The 14,950-nt window shown below is 40.6% G+C and overlaps 1 protein-coding gene across 4 annotated transcripts in view; it reads left to right on the top strand.

The window, feature by feature from the left end:
• Positions 1 to 3,884: 3,884 nt before the first annotated feature.
• The window catches only part of arfgap2 (ADP-ribosylation factor GTPase activating protein 2), a 73,335-nt gene continuing 62,269 nt past the window's right edge, over positions 3,885 to 14,950 (top strand). For all 4 annotated transcript variants that reach the window (XM_063058013.1, XM_063058012.1, XM_063058014.1 and 1 more), the window contains exon 1: positions 3,885 to 4,096. In XM_063058013.1, the coding sequence (XP_062914083.1) occupies positions 4,028 to 4,096 (69 nt within the window). In that variant the 5' untranslated portion in view covers positions 3,885 to 4,027. The remainder of the gene's footprint in view (positions 4,097 to 14,950) is intronic.

Below are 14,950 nucleotides of genomic sequence, written 5' to 3'. Positions count from 1 at the left end.
AAAACATATACAAAAATGATCCTGAGAATGTAAGGGTTAATGTACAGGCTTGTACTTGCTGGAATTTAGAAAAACGAAGAGAGATTTTATTGAAACCTACTGAATAGTGGAAGAGCATGGAGAGAATGTTTCCAAAAGTGGGAGAGTCTAACATAGCCTCAGAATACAAGGTCATTCCTTTATTAGAGATTAGGAAGAATTTATTTAGCCGAAGGGTGGTGAATCTGTGGAGTTGATTGCCATAGATGGCTGTGGAGGCCATGTCATTGGGTATATTTAAATAGGAGGTTGATAAGTTCTTGATTAGTATAGGCAGCAAAGGTTACAGGGAGATGCAGAAAATCTGCCTTGATCGAAAGGTGGAGCAGGCTCAACAGGCCATTTGGCCTAAGTTTGCTCCTATGTCTCATGATAAAGATATGATCTGTATAAACAATATTTTTTAAGAAGACAAGTTTTTCACTATATCTTGGTATAATAGTAAACCAGTAAATCAATACATTTCCATAATGGGAAAAAGACTTTATCTACCTTATCTATGCCTCTCATAATCTTATAAATTTCTTGCAGGTCATTTCACAGCCTCTGTTGTTCCAGGGAAAACAATCCAAGTTTGTCCAATCTCAGAATCAGGATCAGTTTTATTATCAGGGGCATGTGTTGTGAAATTATTATTATTAGTCTTGTATTTTTGCCCAAATCCAGGGCAAAAATCAAAAAGGGCCACTTTTCAACATACTAAGGGCTAAGAGTGTTGTAAAAGCAAGCCTGAAGGCTTTGTGTGTCAATGCAAGGAGCATTCGTAACAAGGTGGATGAATTAAAAGTGCAGATTGTTATTAATGAATATGATATAGTTGGGATCACAGAGACATGGCTCCAGGGTGACCAAGGATGGGAGCTCAACATTCAGGGATATTCAATATTCAGGAGGGATAGACCCATGAAAGAGGGGAGAAGAAAGAATGTCTTGGGTGTGTGGGGTCTTTGATTATGCCGGCTGCTTTATTGAGGCAGTGAGAAGTATAGACAGAGGGTGACATGTACTGTTTGGATAACAAAAATGAACTATCACAAAATTTACAATAAAACATCTTTGAACATTGATAAATTGGTTACTTTGGGATTACTGACATCTCAACCATTTGTTGCCTTCTAAATTGAATGAAGATGCAACAGCCTTGGATAAATTACAGCACAAAAGATATTGCAGCTATTTAGCAATTAGACAGGCATTACTTAAATTATTCTTCTGGCAGGAAAGTCACAGCTATGCATCTAGTTAAATCAGCAACAAACTTTAAACCTTCTTAACTGCATTTAGCCATCAGACCTTCAAATGCAGAGATCATGGAGCATTAAGGATTTATTGCATAACAAGAGTCGGGTACAGGATATTAATGAAAAGAATGCTGTGAAAATTCAGGTTCCCAACAGTTATTAACTAGATTATCTAAATTTACTGTCAGGAATAGGATTAGAAACAAATACAAAATAGAAAATACACTCTTTTTACCTGATTGGTGTGTGGTATTTGGACACTCCAAAGCAAAGTTATAAAATGATGCAGGGATATGTGCAAGCTAAAGCTTTGTACATTCTGTTCATTGAGAGTCATTGTCAAGTAAACTCCAGTGGCATGTTGAGGACACAAGGGAATGCACAGAACGTTTACCTCATGCTGCATAATTTATCTATCCCTAGACAAGCTCTACCTTGCTCAAAACATAGTCCAGAGCAAAATACTGTATCCAGTGACTGAGACGAATAAGGGAATTCCAGGGTGGAGCAAAAGGGTAGAAAATAAACTAGGGAAGGTACAAAGATATCTGATTGATGAAAGGTTTTTAACACAAGTGAGAACCAGGTTGGTTATAGGAAGTTCAGATGCAAATTGAAAAGGAGAGATTATAAGAACAAATCTGAGGCAAACATGCAGCAGTGTTATGCAGGCATATAAACAATAAAAGTTTTAAAGTGGAGAGGTGCAGCTGTACGGACGAAATGAAAATTCTTCTGTGATACTCATGTCAGTTTGTCCATTCAATGGCCTTCAGATGGTACAGGCCATCTGCTTTGCAAATGGCCAAAATAAATTCCCAAGGCACCTGGATAATCCTGAGATTGGAGACAGGTCTTGCAGTCCAGTCCATGGAGTTGATCACCGTATCATGGTGTGAACTCACTGTAGACAATCCCTTTAGATTAATTGCATGCACCAACGAATGAACACAGCCTCATCCTGTACTGGTGGATGGGATGAAAAGCTTTCTCCTTTAATCCATGCTTTATAACAATGTATATGCTAAGGACAAATCTCTTCAGCACCTTCCCTAGCACTGAACACAAAATGTTCACAGCATTGTCTACAGAGAGCAACAGATTAATTTTGGAAACAGATATCATGCCCAATCATACTAAAGGTACAACCCTGCCTTGCCAGTGCCCTGTACCATCAGCTTTACCTACTGATGCTGAGTGATGCCACAACCACTCCTACTCAATATCAGCAAGACCGAGGAGTTCATTATTGATTTCAAGAGGATGAAACCCGAGGTCCATGAGCTGGGGATCAGAGGTGCAGAGAGTCAACAATTTTAAATTCCTTGGTGTTATCATTTTCATGAGACCTGTCCTGGGCTCCACATGCAATTGCAATTACGAAGAAAGCACAGCAATGCCTCTACTTCCTTGAAGGTTCAGCAGGACATCTAAAACGTTAACAAACTTCTACAGATATGTGGTGGAGAGTATATTGGATACACGCACACCCTAAAATGGAAAATCCTACAAAAAGTAGTGGATATGGCCCAGTTCATCATGGGTAAAGCCATCCCCACCACCAAGCTCATCTACATGAAGAGTTGTTGAAGGAAAGCAGCATCCATCATTAGGGACCCCTACCACCCTGGTCATGCTGTCTTCTCAGTGCTGCCATTTGGACCCGCATCACCAGGTTCAGGATCAGTTATTACCCCTCAACCATCAGGCTCTTGAATCTGAGGGGATATCTTCACTCAACTTCACTTGCCCTGTCACTGAACTGTTCACACAACCTATAGACTCTGTAGCTCATGTTCTTGATATTTATTGCTTGCTTATCTATTTGTTTATTGATTAATCATTTCTTTTTTCTTTTTGTATCTGCAGAGTTTGTTGTTTCTTGCACACTGGTTGTCTGACCTGTTGGTGCAGTCTTTCATTGATTCTATTATGGTTATCGGATTTATTAAGTAAGGCCGCAAGAAAATAAATCTCAGGGTTGCATATGGCGACATATACTGTATATGTACTCTGATAGTAAATTTGTTTTGAACTTTGATTTGATCCACTTGTGACTGGCATTATTTTTGTTTTGAACAACAGATATATTTAGATAATACTATTCTGAATGTACATATAGTTTGGTCAGAAATCAGTGCATTTTAACGGTTTTTACAGTTCTTTTATTCACGTCAACAAACATGGAGACGGGGTAAGGGACACGGTAGGGGTAAAAGGAGGAGATGTCCGCGGGGAGTGTGTTGTGTTTGTGGACAGCCTGGTTATTGGGATTGAGAGTGTCCTCGGTGCCAATGCCCACAAATAATCCACTTACTGGATTGTTCCAGTGGACTATTATTACCCTTCCAAGATTATTCTTAATAGTTCACTCAAAACCTGTTGCAAGTGTGCCTTCTGTACCTGGTTCTCTCTGACAGGGTTATTGTCAGAGTCTCTGCCCTCAATACATGGTTCTCTCTGGCTAGTTCCCCCCCACACACACACACACACACACACACACCCTCAGAGTCTCTCTCTGGCAGGATTGGTGCCAGTATCTCTACCTCAGTGTCTGGTTCTATGCTGTGTCTCCTCTCTCAGTCCCTGGTCCTGTAGTGGCGTTCTGCCCCCAGTGCCCGGCTCCCTCTCCGGGGACCGGCCTCGGACTCTGCCAACAAGGCCGGGCTCCCCTCCTCCTTCCCCTCGCGCTGCCTCTCTGCCGGAAGTGTGACGTTTCCCGGTGCCGCCGCTGGTCTCGCTGCAAGATGTCGAACCCAGGCAAGCAGGACATTAGCTCCATCTTCAAGCGGCTGCGCGCCGTTCCCAGCAACAAGGTGAGAGGCAGACGGCGGCCGGTCGCATCGGCCAGGGGCAAAGGCAGCCGGGGCAGTGGCGCTGGGGCCGACCGCGCCTTGTTCGGCGAACGCGGCTTCGGAGTCGGGCTGAAGTGACACGTCGCACAGCCAGGCTGGAGAGGGCCCTGAGCGGCCCGAGGGCCGCAGGCCGGCGATTCCAGCCGGTACACCGGTTGGCTTTTAGATCCTGTCGGTGTCCACCGTTGAAGCAGAGAACTGTGCAGTGCTGGTCCCTCAACCAATTTACATCAACTGTAGTAAATCCTGCACGGCTATAAAGTTTGTATTTAGATTGAACGCATGTTTTATTTTAAAAAATGGAAAAAATATAACATAGCTCAAAGGGATATAATATTTGTTCGGTTACCTACGCTAGCAAATGTTTTCTAACCTGTTACTGTGGTAGTTCACGGAGCTTCTTAGAAATGTTTCGTCTTGTGGTTACTGTTCGCTATCATCTGTATTACGAGCGTTTGAACGCACAGGTTTTAACAATTACGTATTTAATGACGATCTGAGAGTAATTTTGTTCTGCGAAAGTCCCATATGGAAACTGAATAGCATATTATACACCGTTTGCTAATAAATATAAAGATTGTTTACTGTGATAGACGATGGAAACTTTAAATTGTACTAGCTAGAAAACTGTTTATTTGATAGAATGTAGATTGGAGTTTCATGGCTGTTACTTCTCCGGAGTCTAAAATGATTTCCCCCAAATCGGAAAGCCCAGCATTTTTGAACTTTAGTCAGTTGAAATTAATGGAACATCATACAAACCTGTTTGTTAGAGGGAAATATTTACAAGTGACCTCACGACGTCAGATGAAAACATGTATTTGGTCTGGGTGCTTTACCTTGTTATGAAAGAAATCGGTTAAGAAAGGTTACTTGTGTCTCGAAGAGAATGTTTATATTGTGCTGCATCATTGAACAAGAAAAACAGCTTTCGGTTTTAACATTTTTTCAAGGAAACCAAGCTGAACTCAAATAGATCAGTTTTAATTCACCAAATATGTTTGAGAAAGGGAATAAGGAATATAGGATTTGCACAGTAAAATGCTAGGTCTTGCTAATCAGGGTTAAAATAAAACTTGCTTTTAACATTTTAACTTGTCAAAACATAATTTCATACAACTGTTACATAGTCAGGTTTTATGATAATGCACTGAATTAGCAAACAATATATTTATTGCCTTGGACCAGAGTAACAGATGCAGGCTGGAATTCACTCAATTTTGAGGTGTGGTGCAGTTGTGTTTGCTGAAGTTAAGTGTTTCTTTAAATGGAAAGAAAAAAATAGAAAGAAAATCACCTTTGGCCTGCACCTGAGTTGGAACAGCATTGGCATGAGATTAATTTGCCTTTGGTATTTAATGGCATATGACTCAAAGAGAGATCTCATTTTTTAAAGTACAAATCTGAAGGGAACAGTTTGACCATGTGAAATTAGTTAGCCTTTCCTTAAAATATTATTAGTGTATAAAGAAATGATTTAGAGAATTGTATTGAAATAATTTTGCTGTGATCTTATGAAAGTATAGTTTGTATGAATATAAAGCACCTTAATTCCTCTGATGTGTTTATTGTTGTGGAGTATTGATAAGATCATAGAAATGAACAGCGCAGGAATATGTCCTTTCAGCCTTGCTCAAACATACCAACCATGGTGCCTATATACACTGATCCCATTTGCTTGTGCTAGGCCCATATCCCTCTTTTCTTATCCAAGTACAGATTGAGTATTCCTTATCTGAAGAAATGGGACTGAAAGTGTTTCAGATTTTGTATTTTTTGGATTTTGGAATATATACTGAGGTATCTTGGGATCACTATCAACTCCAACTGAATTTATGTGCCACCAGTAAGCAGTCTTTCTCTTAGACTTGTTCATCACACCTAAGTACTGATGCAGCCATCCAGTGTGTTAGATTTTCATCAGCGACAATCTTGGCAAACTCATCAAAGAATTTCCCTGCTGCTTTGTTATCAGCAGATGCTTTCTCACCACAAAATTTAAAAAAAAATTAATGCTCTGCCTTTTCTTAAATTTCTGCAACCAGCTTCCTGAATATTCACAATTACCTTCAATTTTCAGTTTGTTGTAATAGATCTTAGTTTGTTTCATGATCAGCATACCGTTAAACAGCATATGTTCACTCTCGCTGATGCATCCACTCTTTCAATACATGATTTAGATCTTCATTTTTCACTTTGTGTAGTGTATTTCATATGTAAGATCAATTCTCAAAACTGGTGCACAGATAGCTGCGGATCGCCTGGGAACCTTCCCTTGCACCTTGTGGAATTTTTCATTTGTGATATCATGTCGGGGCTCAAAGATTTTTGTTTGCAGAAGTTTTTGGGTTTTGGAATTTCAGCTAAGGGGTATTCAACTTTTGGACAAGTACGCCTTTCAAAAATTGTGATTATATTTGTCTTTACATGTACTTCTGGCTCCTTGTTCCGGATATTCACTGCCCTCTGTGTTAAAGACTTGGACTTTTTTGAAAATTTCTCACCTCTCACTTTAAACTTGCACCCTCAATTCTCAACACCCCTGCTCTGGGAAAACACAATTTTGATTCTTCATAATAATGTAAAGCTCCTTGGCCTCCTATGTTCCATTTTTTTTGACTGCTACTTCCAATATAGCAGGTGGAACTGGGAAAGGCTTGGTTGGAATATTGATTTGGTTTTGTTCTGTTGTTATAAGCAGCTCTAACAATTAAAGACATCAGCACTGACGGGCAGTTGGAATTTGACCACTGGTCTTCCTTGTCACTTGTTGACAGATTTTTTTCCCAAACTTTATTACTCTTATCTCGCAGAAAATAATAAAAGATAGCCTGAGTATAAGGTTAATAAATGATTTTTGGTAATATATTTCCTATTCAAGTTTAAAATTTAGTTGTGAGCAGAGCCAGCAGAACTAATAATTATGATTTAATAATATTGAGAATTAATTGAAATTGGCTGCCAGGAATTTTACATCCAGTTATATTTGCTTTGCTTTTCTTTAGGTTAATTAAGTGTTTCTCCGTTTGATAGTTTGACACCCTGACTGGAGCTTACATGGGAAAAACAGTTCAATTACAGTGCATTTTATTAGTATTGTCCCAACTCTCACTTCCTACTCAATTACTGTAACAAGACTCCACCCAATTCAATTTACAGTAGAGTTTGAATCAGTAACTTAGTGTTAGTATCATGATAGCCTGTTTGTGAGTTAGCAATCCAGAATAAAAGAATGAGTGCCTTCTGCTCACTTAGCACATAGTCATAGTCATACTTTATTGATCCCGGGGGAAATTGGTTTTCGTTACAGTTGCACCATAAATAATTAAATAGTAATAAAACCATAAATAGTTAAATAGTAGTATGTAAATTATGCCAGGAAATAAGTCCAGGACCAGCCTATAGGCTCAGGGTGTCTGACTCTCCAGGGGAGGAGTTGTAAAGTTTGATGGCCACAGGCAGGAATGACTTCCTATGACGTTCTGTGTTGCATCTTGGTGGAATGAGTCTCTGGCTGAATGTACTCCTGTTCCCACCCAGTACATTATGTAGTGGATGGGAGACATTGTCCAAGATGACATGCAACTTGGACAGCATCCTCTTTTCAGACACCACCGTCAGAGAGTCCAGTTCCATCCCCACAACATCACAACTCATTACGAATGAGTTTGTTGATTCTGTTGATGTCTGCTACCCTCAGCCTGCTGCCCCAGCACACAACAGCAAACATGATAGCACTGGCCACCACAGACTCGTAGAACATCCTCAGCATCGTCCGGCAGATGTTAAAGGACCTCAGTCTCCTCAGGAAATAGAGACGGCTCTGACCCTTCTTGTAGACAGCCTCAGTGTTCTTAGACCAGTCCAGTTTATTGTCAGTTCGTATCCCCAGGTATTTGTAATCCTCCACCATGTCCACACTGACCCCCTGGATGGAAACAGGGGTCACCGGTACCTTAGCTCTCCTCAGGTCTACCACCAGCTCCTTAGTCTTTTTCACATTAAGCTGCAGATAATTCTGCTCACACCATGTGACAAAGTTTCCTACCATAGCCCTGTACTCAGCCTCATCTCCCTTGCTGATGCATCCAACTATGGTAGAGTCATCAGAAAAGTTATGAAGGTGACAAGACTCTGTGCAGTAATTACACTACATGTAATGTCTTATTGTTTGTTGTCTTCAGAAAGGATTTGTATTGCATTGACTTCGAAACTGAGAATACAAGTAATCTTTGTTCAGCATGTATAGTTACCGGTTTTCATCAGTGTACATACACTTAACTTTAACCTGTTATAAATATTTAATTTTTGATATTTTATGTCATATACTTGCCTAGAATTAGAGGAAGAAATACAATGAAATCGAGTTCGAATCCAGCCGGCCCCCTTGCATGCTTTCCATCCGTGCTGGGTTGAGCGTCAAGCTAGCAACTCGGCCTTGCTAAAAAAAAGTGCCGTCATGAGAACTCCACTCGGAGTTAAGGGCTTTCTTCTTCTTCTTCTATACAATGAAATATGCAACCCACACACTCTTCTAAGAGTTCGTTAGGAAAGAAGTATTGTATAAGACAAGGTACTAACTGTTCAGGATGAGACCCAACGAATAGTGAATTCTTTTATTTGGTATTTTTTAATTGATGACTTTGGGATAATCATAAATTTATAGATGGTTAGACTGTTCTCATCTCAGAGCTTTTACACAATAATGACTGTCCACTTTTGCAGAGTGTTGAATTAGGGCACGTAACAAGTTAGCATCATAGTAAAAAGGTGTTGTCCCCTTTGGTACCGAGCATGTTGTAGCAATATTTTGAGTCCATCTCTTAAAACGGCAGCAATTTAAAAAAAAACTATTTCTTAAGCTAAGGGTGATGCTTGTTACTCAAAAGTGAATAAAAGAATTCCTGTGAAAATAATGTTCCAGAAAATCAGCTTCAACAGTCTGTCATAAATACTTAGTATTATGTGTTATATATGATATAACATCATGCTGAATGTTATTTTTGGAAATAACCTGACAGCTGTTCAGACTAGGGACTGGAACCAGCAGAAAACCATATCAAGTTTTTGCTATGTCATAATTATTGTTAAAATAGAATATTGCAACACAGGGAAGTTATTCCAACCATTGTGTCTATGTTATCTGTATAAAAGAACTTAGTTTGAAGTATTTTCCCCCATGGTTTAACAGAAAAAAAACCATGATTTTATCAAAAAACTGCCTTTCATTAAATGTTCTTGTGATGGCATTCAAGCTGTCTATGACTCTAACTGTAGCATTAAAAGATTTAACTCCTTTCATTGTTATTTTCAGTTTTTTAATTATCTTTTTTATGATGCAAGAGATCTCTAAACCCATGGAGTCAATGCTGGCTCACTTGTCAGTCTCATTTTTCTATTTATTTCCCTGTAACATGCTCTATCATATGTGCTTGTCATGTCTATCCTGATTCTCTTATCACCTACCTACTTTAGAGAGATTTCCAACAAACAGCCAATTAATCACCAGTTTACTTGCCTTTGGAACATGGGAGGAAATTGCAGTCCTGGGGAGAACCAAAAACATGGTCATGGCAAATGTGCAGATTGGAGATGGGATCAAACTTGGTTCACTGGAGCTGTGAGACAGCAGCACTATTAGATGCACCACTGTGCTACCCTTGACAGTGTCTGAATCCTAATCAACTGCTGATTAATTGACCAGTGACTAGTTTTCCTTTATTTTCTTTTATTACAGTTTCTATCAAATCTTAATATTCTGTTTTTCAGTGAAAGTAATCCCAACATAAAATCTTTCATTCCCAATAATTTCAGAGCCTCTGCAGCATTTCTTACTGCAATGTGCTTAATAGGGATGTGATTTTCTAGTGGTATTCTAACCAATAAGTTTAGGTTAAACATCATTTTCAGATTTAGATTTATTGTTGCTGATTTGTATGAAGTGATTTTTTTTTTTGTTTTTCCAAAACAGATACTGTAAAAAGGAAGGAATAATGAGGTAATGTTCTTGGACTGTTGAGAAATCTGTTGTCAGAGGGGGAGAAGTTGTTTCTGAATTATTGAGTGTGGGTCTTCAGGTTCCTGTACCTCCTCCCCAATGCTAATAATGAGAAGAGGGCATATCCCAGGTAGGATTGTCCCTAGTGACGGATGCCACCTTCTCAAGGATATTCTCAATGGCAGGGAGGGTTGTGCCCATGATGAAGCTTACTGTCTGTAATTTCTGTAGATGTGTGATGGAGAGCATTCTGACTGTTATAGAGGCTCCAAGGTACACAATCACAATGGCAGCTCTTGTGATTGTGTGCCTTGGAGCCTCCATAACAGTCAGAATGCTCTCCATCACACATCTATAAAAACTTTTTAAGAACCCTGATGTACTGAATCTCCTGAAACACCTAAAGACGCAGAGCTGCTGGAGTGCCTTCCTCATGATTGCATCAATGTATTGGGTCCAGGACAGATCCTCTGAGATGCCTAGGAACTTGAAACTGCTTTGCTGTTGCTTTTGATCCCTTTCCTCTTCTCTAAATATAAAACTTAACATTTCATGTAGTTTCTTTAAATGGTTTTATTGACTAGCTATTGCTATAAATTCATCTTTTAGTGTGTGTGTGTGCCTGAAAACAGAATTCTTAACTTCTGTCAACACACACAAAATGCTGGTGGGACGCAGCAGGCCAGGTAGCATCTATAGGAAGAAGTATAGTTGACGTTTTGGGTCAGGACTAACAGAAAAAAGAGATAGTAAGAGATTTGAGAGGGGGAGGGGGAGACCCGAAATGATAGGAGAAAGCAGGACACAGAGGGATGAAGCTAAGAGCTGAGAAGTTGGTTGGCAAAAGGGATATAAGGCTGGAGAAGGGGGAGTATCATGGGGCGGAAGGCCTTGGAAGAAAGAAGGAAAGGGGGAGGGGAGCACCAGAGGAAGATGGAGAACAGGCAAGGAGTTAGTGTGAGAGGGAAAGAGGGAGAAAGAAAATAAATAAATAATAAATTGGGGATGAAGTAGGAAGGAGAGGAGGGGCATTAACAGAAGTTAGAGAAATCAATGTTCATGCCATCAGGTTGAAGGCTACCCAGACAGAATATAAGGTGTTGTTCTTCCAACTTGAGTGTAGCTTCATCTCGACAGTAGAGGAGGCCATGGATTGACATATCAGAATGGGAATGGGACGTGGAATTAAAATGTGTGGCCACTGGGAGATCCTGCTTCCTCTGGCAGACAGAGCGTAGGTGTTCAGTGAAGTGGTCTCCCAATCTGTGTCGAATCTCACCAATATATAGAAGGCCACACCAGGAGCACCAGACACAGTATATTGCACCAGCAGACTCACAGGTGAAGTGTCGCCTTTTAAAATTTCAGCCTGGAAGGAAGAAGGCTTCTGGGACACTGGCTTTCATCAGTCAGGGCACTGAGTATGAAAGTTGGGAAGTCATGGTGTGGTGGTACAAGACATTGATGAGACCAGAGTTGGTGCAAAACATACACTTGGATAGCAAACTATACGTCAGTTTGCTGTTCATCAGTTACAGCCTGACTTTCAACACCATCGTCCACTCAGTGTTAATCAACAAGTTACAAAACCTGGGATTCTGTATCTCCCTCTGATGTTGGATCCCTGACTTTCTTATCAGGAGACCATAGTCACTGCAGGTCAATTATAACATCTCCTTCTCATTGACAGTCAATACAGGTTCACATCAAGGGTGCATGGTTAGACTCTGCTCTGCTTTCTACACTCATGATTATGTTGCTAGGCACGGCATAAACACTATGAATTCATCATTGGAACTGGTGCACTGAGATAGTACAAGGTAGAACTATAACAATGCAGAATAAAGTAACAGCTACAGAGAAAGTGCAGGTAGGCTATAAAGTACAAGATCATAACAAAGTCATTGTGAGGTCTAGAGTCTATCTTACACTAGTGAGTTATTCAATAGTCTTATAACAGGGGTAGAAGCTGTCCTTGAGCCTGGTTGTGTTTGCCCAATAGGAGACAAGAGGAGAAGTGAGAACCTCTGGGCTGTGTAAGGCCTTTGATTATGCTGGCTGCTTTACTGAAACAACAAGAAGTATATACTCAGTTCATGGAGGGGAGAGTCTGATTTCCACGATGTACTGAGTTGTCATAAGGGTGTTGCCAGGACTTGAGGAAATTAGTTATAGGGAGAGGTTGGACAGGTGAGGACTTCTTTCCTTGGAGCATAGGACACTGAGAGGTGATCTTATAGAGGTTTATAAAATCCCGAGAGGCATGGATGGGGTGAATGTACTCAATCTTTTTCCCAGGGTTTGCGAATGAAGAGCTAGAGGGCACAGGTTTAAGATGAGAAGGGAAATATTTAATAGGAAGTTTAGGGGCAATTTTTTTTACGCAGGGTGTTATGTATATGTACTGAGTTGTCACGAGAAGTGGTTGAGGCATGTTCAATAACAACATTTAAAAGACTCTTTGACAGGTACATAGACAGGAAAGGTTTAGAAGTTGTGTGCTAAACGCTGGCTCAGATGGACATCTTGTTCGGCATAGACCAGTTGGGCTGAAGCACCTGTTTCCATGCTGTATGACTTTACTCACCAAGTCCACAATAACCATCTGTCACCAATTTGCAGCTTTCCTTATTTGATCCTTTTTTATTCCCACATTTTAATGAGTACTGATTGTTTGGTTTTGTGTAACCAACTGTCATCAACATAACTCCTATGCAACTAGAAGAACCAACACACTTAACCACTGTTGTATCACCATCAAAAATCTTTACTGTGCCATCCCATGCCCACACTTAGGAAAGGTCGGATCACCTGGCTGTACTAACACTGACACCATGTAGGCAGAGATGAAAGACCATGGGACCAGTGGTGAGGACTAGGAAGACGTGGTCAAGGGAGACAGAGGAGCAGCTTTGAGGGACAGCTTTGAGTCTGAATGAATATGCCACAGCTGTCACCGACTTCATCAAGACCTGTGTGGATGAGTGTGTGCCTTCAAGGATATACCGGACATATCCAAATCAAAAGCTGTGGATGAGGCAGTAGATTCATAGTCTGCTAGATCTGTGGCATTCAAGACTGGGGATCCAGAACTATACAAAAAGTCCAAACATAACCTATGGAATGCTAATTTAAGGGTGAAAAAACAATTCTGATTGAGGTTGGAGATGGAGTCAGCTCTGACAGGGTTTGCAAGCCAGTATTTCCTACAAAGCAAAACATACCTCCCTCTGACTGGATCCTTGACTTCCTCATCGGGAGATTAATCAGTGCAGATTGGAAATAACATTTTACTGGATGATCAACACTGGTGCACCTGAGGGATTCATGTTTAGCTCACTGTTCTGCTCTCTATAGCCACGACTGTGTAGCTTGGCACAACGCAAATGCCATCTACAAACTTGCTGACAACACAACTATTACTGGCAGAATTTCAGATGGGGACAAGGAGATGTACAGGAGGGAGCTAGATCAGCTGTTTGAGTGGTGTTGTAGCAACAACCTTACACTCATTATCGGTAAGACCAACATATTGATTGTGGGCTTCAGGAAGGAGAAATTGAAGGAAGACACACCAATGCTCATTGAGGGATCAGAAGTAGAAAGGGTAAGCAGTTTAAAGTTCCTGGGTGTCAATATCTCTGCATATCTATCCTGGTCCCAGCAAATTATTGCAATTACAAAGAAGGCACAACAGTGGCTGTGTTTCATTAGGACTTCGAGGAGAATTGGTAGGTCACCAAAGATACTTGCAAATTTCCACAGATGTACAGTGGAGTGCATTCTAACTGGTTACATTCCCATCTGGTATGGAGGGGCTCCTGTACTGGATTGAAAAAATTTGCATTAAGTTGTAAACTGAGGCAGCTCTATCTTGGGCATTAGCTTCCCCAGCTTAGCTCAAAAGATGCCTCAAAAAGGTGGTCTTCGTCATTAAGGACCCCTATCACTCAGGACATACCCTCTTCTCGTTGCTACCATCAAAGAGGGGGTATAGGAGCCTGAAGATACACACTTCAGGATCAGCTTCTTCCCCCCCCCCACCCCCATTATCAGATTTCTGAAAAACAATGAACCCATGAATACTATCTCAATATTTTATTTAGCTCTCTTTTTGCACTAATGTAATTTACTTTTCTTATATATACATACACACACACACATATTGTAATTTATAGTTTTTATTATTACGTATTACAATGTACTGCTGCCCCAAAACAACAAATTTCACGACATACGCCAGTGATATTAAACCTGCTTCTGATTCTGTCTCCTTATCACCACTCTGGTCAGCTTTTGATGTATAGTGTGATATATAGTGTACTACTAAGCAACTATATATTTTATGTACGCAGACACTTCTCTAACTTATGTTAATTCCCCTCCTTCCCTTCACACCCCATCCGTTATTTATTTATTTAATATATTTTTAATATATTTTTTATTTCTCCCCCTTTTTTTCTCTTTTTTTCTCCCTCTGTCCCTCTCACTATAACTCCTTGCCTGCTGTCCACCCTCCGGGCTGTCCTTCCCCTTTCTCTTTCTCCCCAGGCTTCCCATCCCATGACCCTCTCCCTTCTCCAGCCTGGTATCCCTTTTGCCAATCAACTTTCCAGCTCTTAGATCCACCCCTCCCCTCCTATCTTCTCCTATCATTTCGGGTTTCCCCCTCCCCCTCCCACTTTCAAATCTCTTACTATCTCTAGTTAGTCCTGACGAAGGGTCCCGGCCTGAAACGTCGACTGTACTTCTTCCTATAGATGCTGCCTGGCCTGCGTTCACCACCATTTTTTGTGTGTGTTGCATATATTTTATGT

The sequence above is a fragment of the Mobula hypostoma genome, chromosome 9 (assembly GCF_963921235.1).
Source record: "Mobula hypostoma chromosome 9, sMobHyp1.1, whole genome shotgun sequence".
NCBI lineage: Eukaryota > Metazoa > Chordata > Chondrichthyes > Myliobatiformes > Myliobatidae > Mobula > Mobula hypostoma.
The sequence above is the reverse complement of the archived record's forward strand: the minus strand, read 5'-3'. Positions and strand labels throughout refer to the sequence as shown.